At 34.6% G+C, this 18,010-nt stretch overlaps 1 protein-coding gene across 7 annotated transcripts in view; it reads left to right on the forward strand.

Annotated features, from left to right (window-relative positions):
• Window positions 1–18,010, forward strand: part of LOC121322874 (histone-lysine N-methyltransferase MECOM-like) — a 187,101-nt gene that overhangs the window by 68,008 nt on the left and 101,083 nt on the right. For all 7 annotated transcript variants that reach the window (XM_041263339.1, XM_041263342.1, XM_041263343.1 and 4 more), the window contains exon 2: window positions 9,996–10,333. In XM_041263339.1, the coding sequence (XP_041119273.1) occupies window positions 9,996–10,333 (338 nt within the window). The remainder of the gene's footprint in view (window positions 1–9,995; window positions 10,334–18,010) is intronic.

The raw sequence follows: 18,010 nt of genomic DNA on the forward strand, positions 1-18,010 counted from the left end.
ACACACACACACACACACACACACACACACACACACACACACACACACACACACACCATAATATTACAAGTTTGCATGCTTCACACCCATCATATGTCTTTAACAGAAAAAACCTAGAACAAAAGTTTGTCTCACCAAAGAAGAAATTTGTCATCATTAACACACAAAAAAAATATATAGTAATGTATGTGAAGCTGAAATATTTTCTATATTGTCTTCATAAATTTGATGTGAAATGATCTCAGTGTTCATAAGGGAAAATGTATACTGGTCGATATCCCTTCATTTTACATTCATCAGCATTTCCACTGTAAGGGAATATTACAAGATTTATGATAAATATAACTCTTTTTTTTATTTCTTATTCATTAATATTTGATACATAGAACATCATTAGCTTTACTTGGGGTTCTCAGCTGTACAAATGTGCAGATTTCTTCGTTATTCATTTAATATTATATATTTAGATAACACAAATACCTTTACTTAATTCATTAAGCTGGTGATTCATTAATTTGATTAATTAATCAGTGTTTGATTTATATTTTATATTTATATTTATGACACTAGACTGTTATATAATTAATTAACCAGACTTTGATATTAGACTGTTATTTGGTGTCAACTTTAACTATTTAATTAATCAAAATAAGATTTTAAAAAGTCTTTGTTGTCCTTTTCTATCTTTTCATAGTCAAACTATTTATTTAAATTCTGAGCGCCAGTGAGCAGGCACCTCATTCAGCAGCAGATTTAATTGCACTCAAAGTTCTCTACTGAAGACATTTTTGTGAAGTCAAAGGTCCTTGTCTTTTATTGTGCTCTCAGCTGTGTATGTGTTACAGGAAGCAATGGGATCACCCCCATTGGCAACAACCATTATCTGCTACTGGTAGCTTACAGAGATATGTGTGAAAAAAAAACACTTCTCACACAGAGGAAAACACAGCCATACCACCCCCTCTCCATGTTCCCACTGCCTGCCCTCACCTCCTTTGTCATCTGTTGTGTTTGCCCTGAAGATGCAGGTCGCAGTTGTCTAGAAGGAGAAGGAAGGCTTTTTGTGAGATGTTAATTTCATGGCTGAGCGGTTCCTAGTCACTAGGCCTTGCTGGAGGTATCATTCATGGCAGGCCTCAGGCGGTAGGGGACCATTTGTCTCACCTGCAGGCTACGTAGCTCTACCACTGAGGCCAAAGCTTTCCTGAAGCTCTTAATCTACACCTGGGTTTTTTTTTTTTAAGGCAATAATTATTATCCTAATTAGGACCAGTTTGTATCCTCCCATTTCCGAGGTATTTGCTTAACAGTCCATGTTTTCACTTTATCATACTTATCATTTAGTCATACTTTAATAAACATAGTTCTTTCACTTAAGGTTTTTTTTTGTTTTTCTTTGGACCACTGTAGAACTTTCTCAACAGAGCTATGTTACTTTTAGTGATACTTATGTAGAAGAGTTTGTCCATTGTTATTGGGTAATTATAGTAACAAATGTGTATATATATATATATATATATATATATATATATATATATATATATATATATATATATATATACTTCGTGTCACTCGTGTCACATTGTACAGTGTATATAAATCAATTTCAACATATTATTTTAATATTAAATAACTTATCATAAGAGAGTGTCTTTCACAGCATTCATTAATTCATCAGCAGATGAGAATGCCTGTAGCATTTTATAAGCTTGATTGATAACCAAGTTTATATTATTAGCAATGCCAAAGATCTTTGGTATCAGGGTGTGGCCTGCTGGCACTTCCAGCTCATAAATTACAGCTTTAATGAAGTGATCATTTATCCCAAGAAAATGATGAATGGCCTGCCCTAAAAGGAACTATGCAATAGGTAAGTAGATTATTTTCATATTTTGTGAAAACAATAATAAATACCCAGACCTTGGTGATTGCCCTAATAAATGAATAATCTGAGGTGAGGTGCCTGACAGCCTGTCTGAAAAATAACCCAAGCTTTCGTACTCATTTGTCAGGGTTTGCCATGGCAGAGTGCATTATGGGTAAACGAGCAATCAGTAAGAACTATGTTATGGCTGGGATGTTTCAGTGAAATTTATCATCATAGTGATAGGTACCTGTAAGGCCTTAAGACTCACGGTTAACAGGCATAGCAGGGATGAATAATTGCTGTTTATATTCTAATGCCAGGGTTACACTCAAATGTTTCTGTGTCTTTTACACATTTCCTGCACCTTTACTGGTAAGGGCTTCACTAGTTCTCAATCTCCGTTTCTGTAGAAAAAACAAATGATATGAGAGCTTGCTCTCTTGTGAAATGTGCATATATTATGTTATATTTATGGAGTGCTACACATTAAATTACATTTCAGAAAAGTCCAGGAATAGAACACATTCCATATAACCAAAATCAAATATATATATATATATATATATATATATATATATATATATATATATATATATATATATTGCGTGATTTGCAGTTAGACATAGCTGTATATTAACATTGTTTTACTAACTATTTGGCTACCACCAATTAAACAATTTGACAACCCCAAAGGGGAAATAATATTTTAGAGTATCAGGGAGGAAAAGGTTATTTGAAAATAATAGCACAACAAATTTACAGATTATAAAAATAGGTCTGAAACAGCTTTCAGTTGGATAGGTTTCCTAAGGTAGCTTATTTTGGCATAAACATATGTTTCTGTTTTCTCCCCCTGTGCTTTGCAGCAAGTCCCCAGGCTGCACCAGGGTCATAGCAACATTAAGGATTTTGTCACTGTGATTAATAGCTCTTTAGATCATCTTTAATTCACTCACTAATGACTGGAGGTCTTTTTGCTCTCCAAGTAATCGGGTGATGTATGAGCTGATAGTACACCTTGTGGCAGAGGTGAAAATGATTCCGGTGATGCAAATATTGTCATGGGAACAAATGTTTTCCCTGTTAATAAAAATGCATGAGTGCCTGCATCGAAGTTTAGTATTTCATAATTTACCGTAGGGATGTTTCCAGCAGAAATAAATACAATTTAAACATGCCAGTTAATTAAATCGTAGTCACTTGATTAGTTTTTTAGTGATCTGCCATTACAGATCATGTTTGTTATTTTAAGTGTAAAGTGCCTAAGGAGAGAAATATTAAATAAAGTAAAAAAAATGTATATACTTGTATAAAAAATGTATATAAGTGTTATACTGTTACTGTTTTAAGGTAACATGTGAGAATCATTGTAATATACTGTAGAACATGTTTTTTTTTTTTCTCAAAGTCGTAGTCGTTTGTTGACTGAATGTATTTTAATGTAACAGCTGAGCATTATTTGTAAGCATACCCTTGTTCTTCTCTGTCCTATATTTTAAAGTTGTGAGTTTCTTTATTGATTATAAACAAGGTAGGTAGAAATATAAATTAACCGTGAATCAATTATGCATTTTACATTACAGTGGAGTCTGGGTTTACTAGTAGCTAACACAAATAATAGAACCAAGTATAATATTTTAAGTTTATTTTAATAAGGCCAGAAAAACATATTTCCTTTTTATTTATACACAATAGTAATTAATATACTTTACAGATTGTATGATTTAGGATAATAACAAGTTTTTGTTTGTTTTTTTTCAAAAAGGGAGTTTAACGGTACCTTTTAGAAGTAATATTTTGAGGGCTTGATAGCATTCCCTGTTTGTAATACAGATACACCCCCATTAGTGTTTATTAAATAACTTTCAATAACTTTCAATAAAGGGAATAAAAATCTAATTTTATGCTATTCACGTACTGTATTCTATTCATCTGCCCGCAATATACACACTTGTCTTCACATAATGGCTGAAAATCTGCTCCAAAGTCAACAAGCATCTATAGTATGGGTAATTAAAGAAACATGCATATCCAGCGAGATTTGATAATTTGCTATTCGTTAACATTGGGTACACATGAAATTCAAACAGCCAGCAGTGTCAAGCTTAGCTACAGTCTCAAACGAATAGTTTCTATTGGGATCAGGTCTTTAGAGCACCAGAACTTGAGAACAGCAATACAATCTCTTGCTACTGAGCTGCAGTGCTAGGGATTGCTTTTGTTACAGCCAATATGCGATCATTGGAGAACTCCTACATGGCATTCAAAGCCACAGTCCCTCCATCCCTCTTTGAGTTTTATTTCAAACCTAGTACGCCTAAGAAGAGATGAAAGCAAGAAAAGTATGTTCTAATTACCCTCAGTATATGAATTTGTTATCAAATGATTGGTATTAGATGGTAAACATTGTTGGGATTGTTCTCCCCGGTCAATTGATAAAAAAAGTAAAGGCTAAAGGAAATCAATTGAAACTAGCAGATAACAAATGACCAGTCTGGGGCAGACACAGCAGAGAAAACAGAGTTGCAGACACAAATTACTAGAAAAAGCAGTCTTGATGTTTTTCACTCAGGGTTTGAGAAAAATCTTTACTGAAATAGAGGGTACGTTTTAGTACTTTTAAAGAAAATTTATTTTGTAATTTGTTCAGATCTTTAATGTATTATAAAAGTGTTTTAGATTTTTGTCATTGCAAATTGTATCCCAAGACATTGGTTTTGGTTGTGACTGGGATCTCTTTTTATAGCTAAGTACACATGATGGCATTTTAAATGACAATCTCCCCACACAATAATGTATGATTATCACAACATGCCATGGCCATGGCCATGTTTGGAAGCCATTTTGAGCTTGTTAAAAAAATCAGCAGATGCTTTGAATAACATTACTCTTTGGTAGAAAACGAAAGAGAAACTGCAAAAAACTAAAATGTGAAAATGCATTGAACAATGTTAGACTATATGGTGCTGTCTTGTTAATATGTATATTGCAAAATCCAACTTGAATTCTTTCTATTCATAACAAACCTATATTTCATTGAAAAGATGGAAGATGTTGATGAAAAAACTACTTTTAAGTGTCTCAGTTACATGGCCTATTAGGATGGCATGGTTTTGAGTTGACTATGCTGTTGAAGGAAGTTATGATGGGGGCCTCAGGTATGAGGTTTTCAAGCAGGTGCACCGATATTAAGAATAAAGTATGATAGAACCTCAATATGGTACAATTGATGTCATGAATGGCATGCAACACCCAAAACAAGCAAAACTTGATAGATAGAAAGATAGGCAATGCCCTTTAAGCATTCAGCTCCCTTTAGCCCCCCTCGCTTTCACTAGACTGAATAAAAAATGAAAAAAAAAACAGCTGGACATGGTGACCTCAAGGATTAATGAGGTGTTCTTACTGCATATTGTAGTCATTGCACAGGGCAGATTGTATTTCTAATTCAACCCCATCCTCGCTAATCTTAAGCCAATGCATTTGTAATGAAACTAAACATTCTGAAAATATATGTGTAACATCAGTTATTAATTAGTTCCATTAAGTATATATTTGGGATTGACATTTTCAACATCTAGCATAATGGTTTCATTGGAGTATTGTTATTTTTCTAAGCTTCTTTTTATCAACTCTATGTTAAATCACATTACATTTACTGATCTCAGAATAGAACTACAACCCCTCTTGCTCCTGTATGAGTCCCAACCTAACTTGCTCCCCACTGACTGAATTCACAGGTCCTAAACCATCTGAAAGACTTTGCTTTTTGTATTTAAGTCTCATTGACTCAACACTCATTTAAGATCAACAGATTTCAGTTTGTCCGTGGTTCAGAACTGAACATTACCATTCGTGATTCAAATTTTATCCTGACCAGTAGATTTGTTAGCGGGGGAGATGCGTAGAAATATGCAAAGTATTAGCCTATTGGATCTAGATAGAATCTGAACCTTTAAGTCATCATGCACAAGCCTCTGATCTGAAGTAAGTTTCTAAATATTCAATTACCTCCAGAAAGACCAGAAAGAGCATCCACCCTACACCAAGTGGCATGCTTCACTTGGAAGAACTAATAATATTTAACAGAACTCCAAGGAAAATAATTAAAAATGTATACAGAGCATTCAATTTAAAATTGCGCCAACATTTTTTAAACTTCAGAAAAAGAAACCAGCCATGAAGAATGTGCGTGTTCAGGCTTTGCCAAACAGAATCCACCTGTCTTTTAAGATGGAAATGTGAAACAGAACTGACTATCACATTTTACCTCAATTTAAACATTCAGACAGAGAGTTTCTGTGTTCTGTTGTATATATGAAGTGGGACGTTTAAACAAAGTGACACAAGTCATCTGCAGATCAACTGGAAGTGACAGCCCAATCAAACAAATGAAGGTCGAAATTTTCAAAGGACATTCAAGCCACATTTACAATTTGCAAATTCCATGAGTACAGAAAACATGTTTAATGGCAGTTTTCCTTCAGGCAAAAATTAGTATGCACTTAAAGTTATGGCAAAGTTACCGTGTGAGACTTTAAGTAAACTACTAGGGAAAACTTCAGTCTTTATATTAGTTTGACTCGATTCGATTTTACTTGAAGCAAAAATGATAAATGATTGTGCAGACTGGGTGTATGATGGTCTTTCTACTTAATCATACAGATAATTGCCTCTGTAAGTAAAACCTTGTTATATAACTATATGTTGCAAGGCTTTGTTAAAAGAATAGCTTCAATCTAATCTTTTACAGAATAATTTAAACATTACATGCTCCTTCATGTTGCTTGCTCAACTATCTTGAGATGCTGTAAGTACACCAACAAAATAGTTTAGTTTCTATAGAGAATGAAAACAGATTTGTTTTCGAGGCAGGCTTTGTTGTTATAAAGGTTATTTCTATGTAGCTTACATGCAGTAGCCATTTTAAAATACCTGAATCTCAATAGTATGGATAGTAACTACTATATACAACCAATTTTTCCCTGGCCAAAAACTTGTAATGGTCTTTTTCTAACAGCAATATTGCTTTGTTTAGTGTTAGATAGGACTGTGGACAGATATTTCTAGGTTCAGATCCTGTGGGCGTCCAACAAGTGTTGATACCTCCATCCCATACAGCTGTTAAACTTGAGGGCCTTCCTGAAAATGAGACGATGAGATGCTCAGTCCTGAAAAATATATCTAGAACTTCAATGTGACTTTATTACACACTAGCAAACATGTAAAAAAGCTACCAGCGCAATAACTATAAATCATTTTTTGATATTTTTGTTTTGAGTACAAACTTGAAAGGCTATTAAACTAAACTCTCGTTCTGCAATGCTAGAACCAGCACAGAATAGATACATGTATCCTTACATTAAAGCAGTGTAATAAATTAACATATCAACTTTTGACAGGGCTGCATTTAAGCTGCTGAACCTGTGCTTCCACTGAAGACATACAATCGTTTTAAATGGGAAAGATTTACAGAAACAAGCTCAATCTTTTAACAGTGAAATCTCATTAGGAGATTTCTCATTTCTGGGGCATTTAACTTTAGACAGTGTCGTCTAATTGCACATGAAGGACATTGCACAGAACCTTAGCTCCTGCCACTTGTAGCCTCACTTGCTATTGACATCTTCCAGGAATGATGTACTGTACCACATGTGTTTAATGTTATATGATCACAGTCTCAAAAGGACAGAAGTGGTGTAGCTGCTTAAAAAAATTAGCATCCCGCATTGAACAAAGGAGAGTCAGTAACAGGTTTATAGCATGCTGCACTTTTTTCTGCTGCGCCATTTAAATGTTATTTTCCCTGCATGTCTTGGAGTACAGTGATTTTGTTACTTCTGAAAGTGCATGAGCAGTATCATTGCTAAAGCAATGAAAAATGACATACCTTGTTCAATGAGTGATCTCAGCTAATAACCCCTACTCCTCCATGCGTCGTTTTGTTTTCTTTTGTGGTCTGCAAACTATGACTGTATATTTATACACCTTTGTTAATGTAACTCACTGCTTATTTAAAGCTGTTGTTCCAAATATCAAAATAAAAAAGGAACACATTGCAGATCTAGGCATCAGGTAGAAATCCAACAAGCCCTTGCTTTCTGGGAATGTGGAGATTCCAGATTTAGGATTCATTAATGAGGGCAGACCCGAGATAAACAAGCAGCGTCTTCGTGGTCACTGCTCTCAGGTCCGGCAGCCTCCTGCAGTGAGACAGACTGAAGCAGTCTGAAGTGGACGTGAAAAGACATTACCTGCAGAGGATGAGCAGACTGCAGCCCCAGCTGTGGCACCCATCCTCCGGTATTCTAATTACCCCTTGAGTGGCCGGCAGCATTATCTCTCGCGTGCAAACTGTACATTTACTGAAGTGCACCTCCCAACATCTGGAGGAAACTCCCAATGTGAAACTGTAGACTTCATCAGCAAAGCTCTGCATAAAACATGGTGACGTGTGCTGTTAGGTTAGGGATACATTAGCTTTGGCACATTGCTCATCATTATGAACCGGTCCTCGCACAGCCACGCGTAACTCTTCCTGCCGAAGTCAAAGTTAGACGGAAAGTTCAAACAGTGGTGTCCACCCTCCCTTTAGTAATAATTAACCTTTACTACAAGACTTCCTTTGAAGCATGTTCTTGTTTTTATTATAAATAACAGTGTTTGATTAGGAAAGGGAAAAGATGAAACCATGGCAACAATGGCCACACTTAAATATTTATCATTGAATAATTAAGTTAATAATATAAAAAACCTCAAATACAATAATACTAAGTAATAAGTTAAATTTCCCATTTTTTTCACTTGCATACTATATTAATATTTAAGCTATAATATGAGATTATTATGGAATGCTTTATTAATTTGTGTTCTTTATATGTTATATCAATTGGAAACCATCTATAACTTCAGATCAAGACTTTCACATTTAGGGCTCCGGAGTGGCGCATCTGGTAAATGCGCTCTGCCTGGAGTGCAGGATGCCCTGGCTGTCCTTGGCTCACAGGCTCCTGTGGGCTTGCCTGTAAGCGGTGTTGTCCTCCGATGCTGTAGTTCTGGGTTGACTGCATGGCGGGTCTGCAGAGTGAAAAGAATGGTTCGGCTGTTCGCAGGACAACGTGTGTTTGTCTTCGCCGTTCTCAAGTCAGTGCAGGGGTGGTAGCAGTGAGCTGAGCCTAAAAATACAATTTAATATTTCAAATTGGGAGAAAAATGGGGTAAAATCAATTGGCGACTACTAAATTATACATGACATTATACATGTTGCATTTTTTCTGAAATGAGAAAAAAAGAATTATAATTTCAGTAAATACAACTGTGTCTAGTTTTGTAACTTTTATAGGTGCTTTTTTCTCCCCAAATTACTAATTAGAGTAACATACAAATGATTTAACAAATAATAACGTGCACTGTAGTTTATCCATTCCAAAATGCATATTCAACAATGAATTATTATTATTATTATTATTATTATTATTATTATTATTATTAGTAGTAGTAGTAGTAGTAGTAGTAGTATTATTATTATTATTATTATTATTATTATTATTATTATTATTATTATTAGTAGTAGTAGTAGTAGTAGTATTTACAAATCTGTAGCTTCACAGTATCTCATGATAGCGTATTGGATTTCATAGGAAGGCTGTGCTAACTTTCGTTCTTTTCTGTTGTGAGCACCCAGATCAGCCCATAACTGGGTTATAAAATATTTACAGTCTAAATTCATACAACATTTGGTGCCACAGACAGACACATCAGTACTATTTCCTATTTCCTCTTCTATAATATGGAAAAGCCATTGACCCATTTAAAGTATGACAGAAATTAATGATGAAGTGTTTTACTGGCATCTGTGGCTTGTGAAATGTTTAAATGAATCTACTTAACTGAAACCATACCTGTAAATGATATATGTGGCTCAATTATTTTGGTGACTGTTTCCTTGGTAGCAATTGCAGCTGCAATTATGGAGTTCTTCATAAGATAAATACACATTGAAATACAAGAAGAAAAAAGTATGTATAGAAAAACTAAATTAAGGTCAGCACATGAATGTCATTCTCCTTTATAGAATCATCCAGTATAAGTGTTGACATTTTTTTGCATTGTTATTATTTTTTTCCAGGTAATGAAGGGCTGTATGAAAGCTATCCTGGAATTGCTTTGGATGAAATAACAGAAGCTGGCAGTGAGTTGGCCTCCTTTTCCCTCCCTGCACAAGACCTAACTTCACCTGCAGTGTCCAGTGAAGTGTACACACCTAAGGAGGGCTCACCTTACCAGGCACCCATATACAATCCTGATGACCTTCCCCTGCCTCCTGACTTTGAACTACGGGAGTCACACATTCCTTCTGCTGGACTAGGGATATGGACAAAGAGAAAGGTTAATAAAGAAGAACGCTTCGGCCCTTATGTTGGAGAACAACAGTCAAGCTTGAGAGACCCTAGTCTTGGTTGGGAGGTAAGCAATCAATTTACTGTATGATTTATGCATGTCCGCGTTTTGGATTGCCTACTTTTTTGTTCATATAAAAAGCCATTTCAATCAATATAGGTATAATCAATAATATAATGTCAAAACTGATGTTAAGTAAATCCGTTACCGTATTTATTTTTACTTTATTTACTACTCATCATCTGGGTTTAAGCTCACTGATTCTGAATGACAATAAAGGGAATAGAGAAATGTAGGACTAGTCTTTAACCTTCATTGAGTTGTGAGTATGTAATAGATAAAAGTTATTTGCCTGAATTTTTGGCAAAAGCACAAACATTGCTTTTTAAAATGCCTTTATTTTCTGTGTCATTATAGTATTAATGGACCAGGTATACAGTGGTGTAGAGGCAAGAATGCATCAATCTCTACAGTATATATTATTAGTTTATTTAGAAGATGCCTTTATCCAAGACGACTTACAGAGACTAGGGTGTGTGAACTATTCATCAGCTGCAGAGTCACTTACAACAATATCTCACCCGAAAGACGGAGCACAAGGAGGTTAAGTGACTTGCTCAGGATCATACAGTGAGTGAGCCAGGATTTGCCAGGGGACCTCCTGGTTACAAACCCCTTTCTGTAACCACTGGACCACACAGCCTCCTCTATATACACTAGTTTAGTGTGGCTTTCTATACGGACATGCACTAAAAGTTAGTTTAGACTCATTCATATAATGCTTGTAACATCAACACCAGATTTTATATGGACATTTTTTCCCAAATGTTCTATTTTTGGTGACATATCTCATTTTTATTAGGTCATCCTAAAACATCAGGGTTAACCCATTTTTCATGGGACTGACAAATGTACTGTTAAAAAAGCATAAGAGACTTTGTTTCTGATTAAATGCTTTAAACCAATTAAAATGAAAAGCTATACATTTGGTTTTATCACATGTTAAGACCAAAACTGAGCATTATCTAATCAGGTATTGGTTAATTAAAGCTAAAATCGAATAGGGGGTCATAGGACATGACCAAAGGTCACCAGTTTCCAGTTTGTCATATTGGTTTTACTGTTAAGAATCAACGAATCAACCTAATTGTGTAACCTTTATGTTTTTGGTAATTTTAAAAGAAAACACTACCTTTTAACTCTCAACAAAATGCCTAATGTTGTTTTACATACATGCATTTTACATACATTATAGTGTTGCATTGCTAAATGTGTTTCTTTCTTTTATATGTATAAAATAATTACCAGTACTATTTTTAAAATTGCATGTGTGAACATTTCCACCATCTGTTCAGTTTCTGCCAGTGAGAGAAGTACAAATTTGTTAATGCAATGATAATTTATGGAAACCTTGAATAATATGTATTTAAAAAGCCCAAGACTTTTAAAAGGCAAAATCTCCTAAGAAGATAGCATTTCAAAGAGCAATACTGTATCATTATGTTTAATTACTGCAGTGACAGCAAACTATAATTCTTTCCATGAGTAAATACATTGTAAAAAATGTATTATGAAATACCACATTATTCAAGGGTGGAGGGGGGAGGTGGTATTCAATGATGACATCCTTGCATTAAATATGGTACATGCCATTAAGGCGAACAGTCAATATGCCAATATGCAGGGGCCTGTAAAAATAAAATTGATTTGGTAAATGTAAGCAAGATATCATCAATTCTGAATGGAAGACCAGGTGATGTCACCAACCTGGGAGTGATAAAAATGCAGAACCATCTGGGAGAGCTGGGTGATAAATGGGCAACTGCTTTTGGTTTTGTGACAATACTGTGGTAGTTTGTCACTGGGGATGCCACACTTAATAACTTCTCAGCGGCATCATAATAAATTCCTCAGCTTTATTAATATAGAAGTGGTGAGTTATGGTTGTGATGGCTTCTGTAAATAAAAAAGAGATTAAATGGCCTTGGGCGTGTTTATAATATTTAGTACACATATTATAGGAAATAACATTGAATGAAACTAAAAAAACAACTAAAATAAAGCTGTTGGTTATGAAAGGGTAAAATAATTATTGGAAATCAGAGACGTTAAAGCAGTTCGTGATCTTAAATATAAATAACGGATATCAAAACTTTTACATTTGAAACTGTGGTATGTTTCCACCCTAGAATATACCTGTACAAGCACTGCAGTCCTACAATTGTAACTTTTCTTCTTTCGTTTATATTCCCCACATTGATGGAATGTGAATACAAGCAGTTTTTTTTTTTAAGTGTAATGTTTAAATGCTGTGTCTGATCTTGAATCAGTCAACCTGTTGGCATCTTCAGTTCAGTTCAGTTCAGTCATCACAAACAAAGCCTTTTTTTACATATACAATCAAAATCTACACACATTGTACATCGGTCATTGGTTATCAGCAGTGAAAAGTTAGGAATTCTACACAAAATATGCCTTTATGTGTCAGAGGACCTCGTATTATTAAAATGGTTGGTCTCATTTCTACAATATGTAAGCCTTGCTTTTTGGGTTCATCTGTTTCAGAGAGCTATTCTTGACTGAAGTATTAGGATAATTTTCTTGATGTGTATACCCTGAGAATATAGCAACTTAAAGTTAAACTTAAACAATGCACATTAACTTAGACATAGCAAAAGTTTTCATAGATAAAAAAAATACAAAAAAAAAAAAAAACTTGAGTAAAAAGTACTTCTGCAAAAGTGTAGCTGTATTTTATTATGAAGTAGGTTTCAAAAGGTTTGACAAAATCGAACCAAGTAACTACAGACCAATAAGCCTTACTTCTATTATATGTGAACTTATGGAAATTATAATAAGATCCAAAATGGAAAATTACCTATATGGTTACAGTATCCTGGGAGACAGTCAACGTGGTTTTAGGAAAGGGAGATTGTGTTTAACTAACCCGCTTGTTGTTTTTGAGGATGCAACATCAACAGTGGATAATTGCAAAGCACATGACATGGTTTATTTAGATTTCTAAAACGCTTTTGACAAAGTCCCGCATAAAAGATTAATTCTCAAACTGAATGCAGTAGGAATTCAAAGAAATGCATGCACATGGATTAGGGAGTGATTAACATGTAGAAAGCAGAAAGTACTGATTAGAGGAGAAACCTTAAAATGGAGAGAGGTAACAAGAGTACCACAGGGATCAATATTACCAGTAGGCCCTCTGCTATTCCTAATCTACATTAATGACTTAGATTCTGGAATGGTAAGTAAATTTGTTAAATTTGCAGACGACACAAAAGTAGGAGGAGTGGCAAACACTGTTGCAGCAGCAAAGGTCATTCAAAATGATCTAGATAGCATTCAGAACTGGGCAGACACATGGCAAATGACATTTAATAGAGAAAAGTGTAAGGTACTGCACACAGGCAATACAAATGTGCTTTATAAATACCATATGGGAGATACTGAAATTGAAGAAGGAATTTATGAAAAAGACCTAGCAGTTTATGTTGACTCAGAAATGTCTTCACCTAGACAATGTGGGTAAGCTATAAAAAGGTGGTAAGCTAAACACAATGCTCGTGAATTTAAATCAAGGGAAGTAATGTTCAATCTTTACAATGCATTAGTAAGATTTCATCTAGACTATTGTGTCCAGTTCTGGTCACCTCGCTACAAAAAGGATATGCTAGTCTAGAAAGAGTGCAAAGAAGAGCAACCAGAATTATTCTGGGTTTAAAAGGCATGTCATATGCAGACACGTTAAAATAATTGAATCTATTCAGTTTTGAACAAAGAAGACTATGCTGATTATTTAAGCATTCGAAATTCTAAAAGGTATTGACAATGTCTACTCAAGGGACTTTTTTGACCTGAATAAAAGAAACAAGTACCAGGGGTCACAAGATAAGATAAGATAAAGGGTCATTCAGAACAGAAAATAGGAGGCACTTTTTTAAACAGAGAATTGTGGGAGTCTGCAGCCAACTCCCTAGTAATGTTGTTGAAGCTGACACCCTGGGATCCTTCAAGAAGCTGCTTGATGAGATTCTGGGATCAATAAGCTACTAACAACCAAACAAGAAAGATGTGCTGAATGGCCTCCTATCGTTTGTAAACTTTCTTATGTTCTTATTCAATGTTAAGTACACAAAACCACACCCAAATTTAAAACAGGTAATCTGATTTTAAAGGAACTGCAGAGTTCCCAAGTGCACTACCCATTTAAGAGTATCTAAATATTGCAATCTGTTTAATGAATAATTAGCAACATCAAAATAACTGCAGGAAAAAAAAAAAAACATGTAGGTTTTCCAAATCCATGATTAATTGCACTCAGAATTCAGAAAAGCAAATTGATCATTTAACAGGACTTAAGAGTCTATAATGTTTTTGTGCACAGATAATTAAATCATGGCTGCCTTTCTAGGTGTTTGAAAAGGTACAAATCTGTAAAGCATACATAAAGCCCCTCAAACATAAAATTCCACTCCTTCCTTGACTGTGCCTGCCGACTTTCAATTCTGAATTTGCCTTTCAGTGTACAGCTGTGTGAGTTTTTTCAATTAAATGTCTCTCCTCTATTTATAATACCAATGAAAGGAATGCCAGAAATCTATTAACACACAATAAAGTTCAGGAAGACTAAGACTAGTTTCTGGTGTCAGAGGTCAGTACTGCTGCTATGGCAGACCAAATAAGACAAAGGTGTGCCTTGATGACTGAAACAGTTGGTGAAGGGGTATAGTGTATGCTGCAGGAAAGGGATGTCATAGCTAAACAGCAGAAACAAAACACCTCTCACTTGACTTTTTTTTTCCTTGTCAATAAATAGTTTAGAAAAGCTACACAGACATTTAAAAGGTTTTAGAAAGAGGAAAGGTCCTCTAGTGATATTAAATGTTTATTTGGCTTGACAGTCTTTATTAGAGTCAGCAAATAAGGCCAACATTTGTTCTCCCAACTGAATGAGATTAGTGAAAGTTGACAAAAGTTCTGGTCAGCAGAGTATTGGAACAAGTGCCATTTGTCAAAGTATTACGATCTCTGGAAAAGAGAACGAGGAGAGAGAGAGAGAGAGAGGTTGTCCCTGATTTTTTCAATCACTTCATTTAATGACTTGAATAGCGTTAGAATTCGACCTAAATAACAATAGATTATACACCTAAAATAAATGTTTTCTGTTCTCTTAAGGTAATTTTCTCAAACTGCAGGAACCTGTGAGAAAATAAGATGGATATAATTAAAATTAATTTGGGTCATGCCAAAGGATGCAGTTATTTACATGCATACAAATCATGTCTAGTACTTTAGTACATAAACATTGCAAAGTGTCTTGTAGCTTCAAGAGGGTTGGTTAGAAATCTTTGTAGTGACTCCCGATAGCAGTGGTGAAAAATGCTTTACACTTTTTCAACTACAATGTACATATTCTCAACAGATAAAAGGGTAATCAAAAACAATTAATACAAATAATTCCTGATGGTGTCACTAGGTTACAGTTGCTAGAAATATATGTTCTCAGAAATATATGTTTAAATAACTTAGAGTCGTACATGTACGATTGTTACATATAAAAAGCTTTCCATTGGCAACAAGATGGAAAAATATACTTTATCTAACATATACTGAAGGATGTATTTCAAATTAGATTATATATGTCCCATGACAGAAACTTTAATGAGAGTGGCTTATGCGACCATTTTTTAGTTTACAAAAGCTAAGCTTTCCATTTTATTTTTTCCTGGACTCCTCCCATCCTAGACAGAAATGGAGGTATTCAGATCCCTTTGTCCATCACTTCTATAATGCCTTTAGAGATTAACAGTGAGTATGAATGAGGGCCTGCGGATTAGACCACAAAAAGCTTGCCTGGTGGCTACCTTTCTTGCAGTGGTGATATTTTTCAGCATCTAGGGACAAGAGGGAAGCCAAGAGAAGATAATAGGTAGCAGAACCTCTGAAGTGTTTTGTGATTCAAAAATTCAGATGCCATGTCAAGATTTAGACAGAACGATGGAACATTTTTAGGCGAGGCTTATTTTTTTTTTGTATTTGGCTAAGCCCTTGTAATGAATGAATGCAGATGTTACAGCACTGTCTCAGACATAGACACAGTTGGTGAATTGTGACAAGCTGTCAGCCAAGTGACACAAAGTTGATTTTACTTAAATGTTTAAATATTCTTAAATGGGGAAAAAAACACCTTGAAAAGAGAAATTAATCCAGATTGCTTTTCTTTTATATGATACTAATAACCTGATGAATAAATAATTCCACTTGCTTTAAAAAAAAAAAAATGTAGATGGGTATTGAAAGATAGTGTCTTCCATTTTATTTTTTGTTGCAACATGTACCATAGCCAATCAAGCTCTTAAACTGACATTTGTATTAAAAGGGATAAGCATGAAGTACCTATTGGAATTAAGCATTTTATAGTTTATTAGTTGTTTCTTCTTAGAAAATAGTGTGAAATGTTTCTTACAATATTCCAGAAATGTGTTATTCACTGGTATTGCACACAGGGGGACCATGTTTACATGCATTTAAGGATACACATGTTATTTATTACATGCTATGAATTAATATGGAGTTAAAATAAATTAGCTGAATTAGTTAATTTTAAGTTTCTGTCCTAAGTGTTGAATACAAACTATTGTAATGCTAGTAATAATAATAAATATAATTGGAATAATACCAATACTAATTGCATTACTTTAATTGATACTAACAGTGAAGTTTTAAAGTTTTTTTGTTTGTTTATTGAGTCTCAATTAAAGCATGAGTAAACCTAAATATTAATCATTAATTAACCATTAATTAATCATTAATTTTCCATTTTAATAACAATGTTTGTATACAGTACATTCACCTAAAAATGACAAAACCGAACTACGTAAGGTTATTCTGAGCTCTATGCAATAAAACTGGGATGCTGTTTCTTATCTCCTGATCATTATGAGTTTTGATTTGTAATTAGAGCTAAGATAAGTACTACATTTCATCAGTCTAGTCAGTATTGTGATCCATTAAGTGGCTTGCCTTTTTTCAACAAATTGAATGCTGCAACTGGAAAGAGCTCTTTTGTTCCGTTAATTCGGTCAGCATGGAAATGATTTTCTCATTTCAGGCCCCTCTCTGTCCCCCTTTATTGTGTCAATAAAATAGAGCTGTGCATAGCTGCCTTAATCAGCTTAGAGTGCTAATTCACTGCAGTGGGATGCTATCTGTGTTCAGCTACAGGTGGCCACTCACACGGTCCAGTTTCCAAACGACTGGAATTATTGTCTTGTGGGGCATGTTTACTAGGAGTCTTGCCTCTCACACAGAAATTGTAAAAAAATAAAAATAAAAAAAAGCATAATTAAAAGTCCATGTTTAATTTTTCCATCTTAAGTAGCTATTAAAATATGAATATCTATTCAATAAATAAATGTGAAGATAAGTTTAGTTAATCTGCGTTGTTCAAATATAAAACACACACACACACACACACACACACACACACACACACACACACACACACACACACACACACACACACACACACACGCACACACACACGCACACACAAAGCAGTATAATTTTATTAAATTATTAAATGTGCATTCCATTGTGATATGAGTGTATAGTTGGATTGGTCACATTTCAATGCTTCTGAGGGTTTAAGTAGTTTCCTATACAAGCCATTCTCTGACTTATTGAAAACTTAAGTCTCTTTTTTCTCCATAAAAGGGGAAAAGAAAC

Source organism: Polyodon spathula, chromosome 11 (genome assembly GCF_017654505.1).
Source record: "Polyodon spathula isolate WHYD16114869_AA chromosome 11, ASM1765450v1, whole genome shotgun sequence".
NCBI lineage: Eukaryota > Metazoa > Chordata > Actinopteri > Acipenseriformes > Polyodontidae > Polyodon > Polyodon spathula.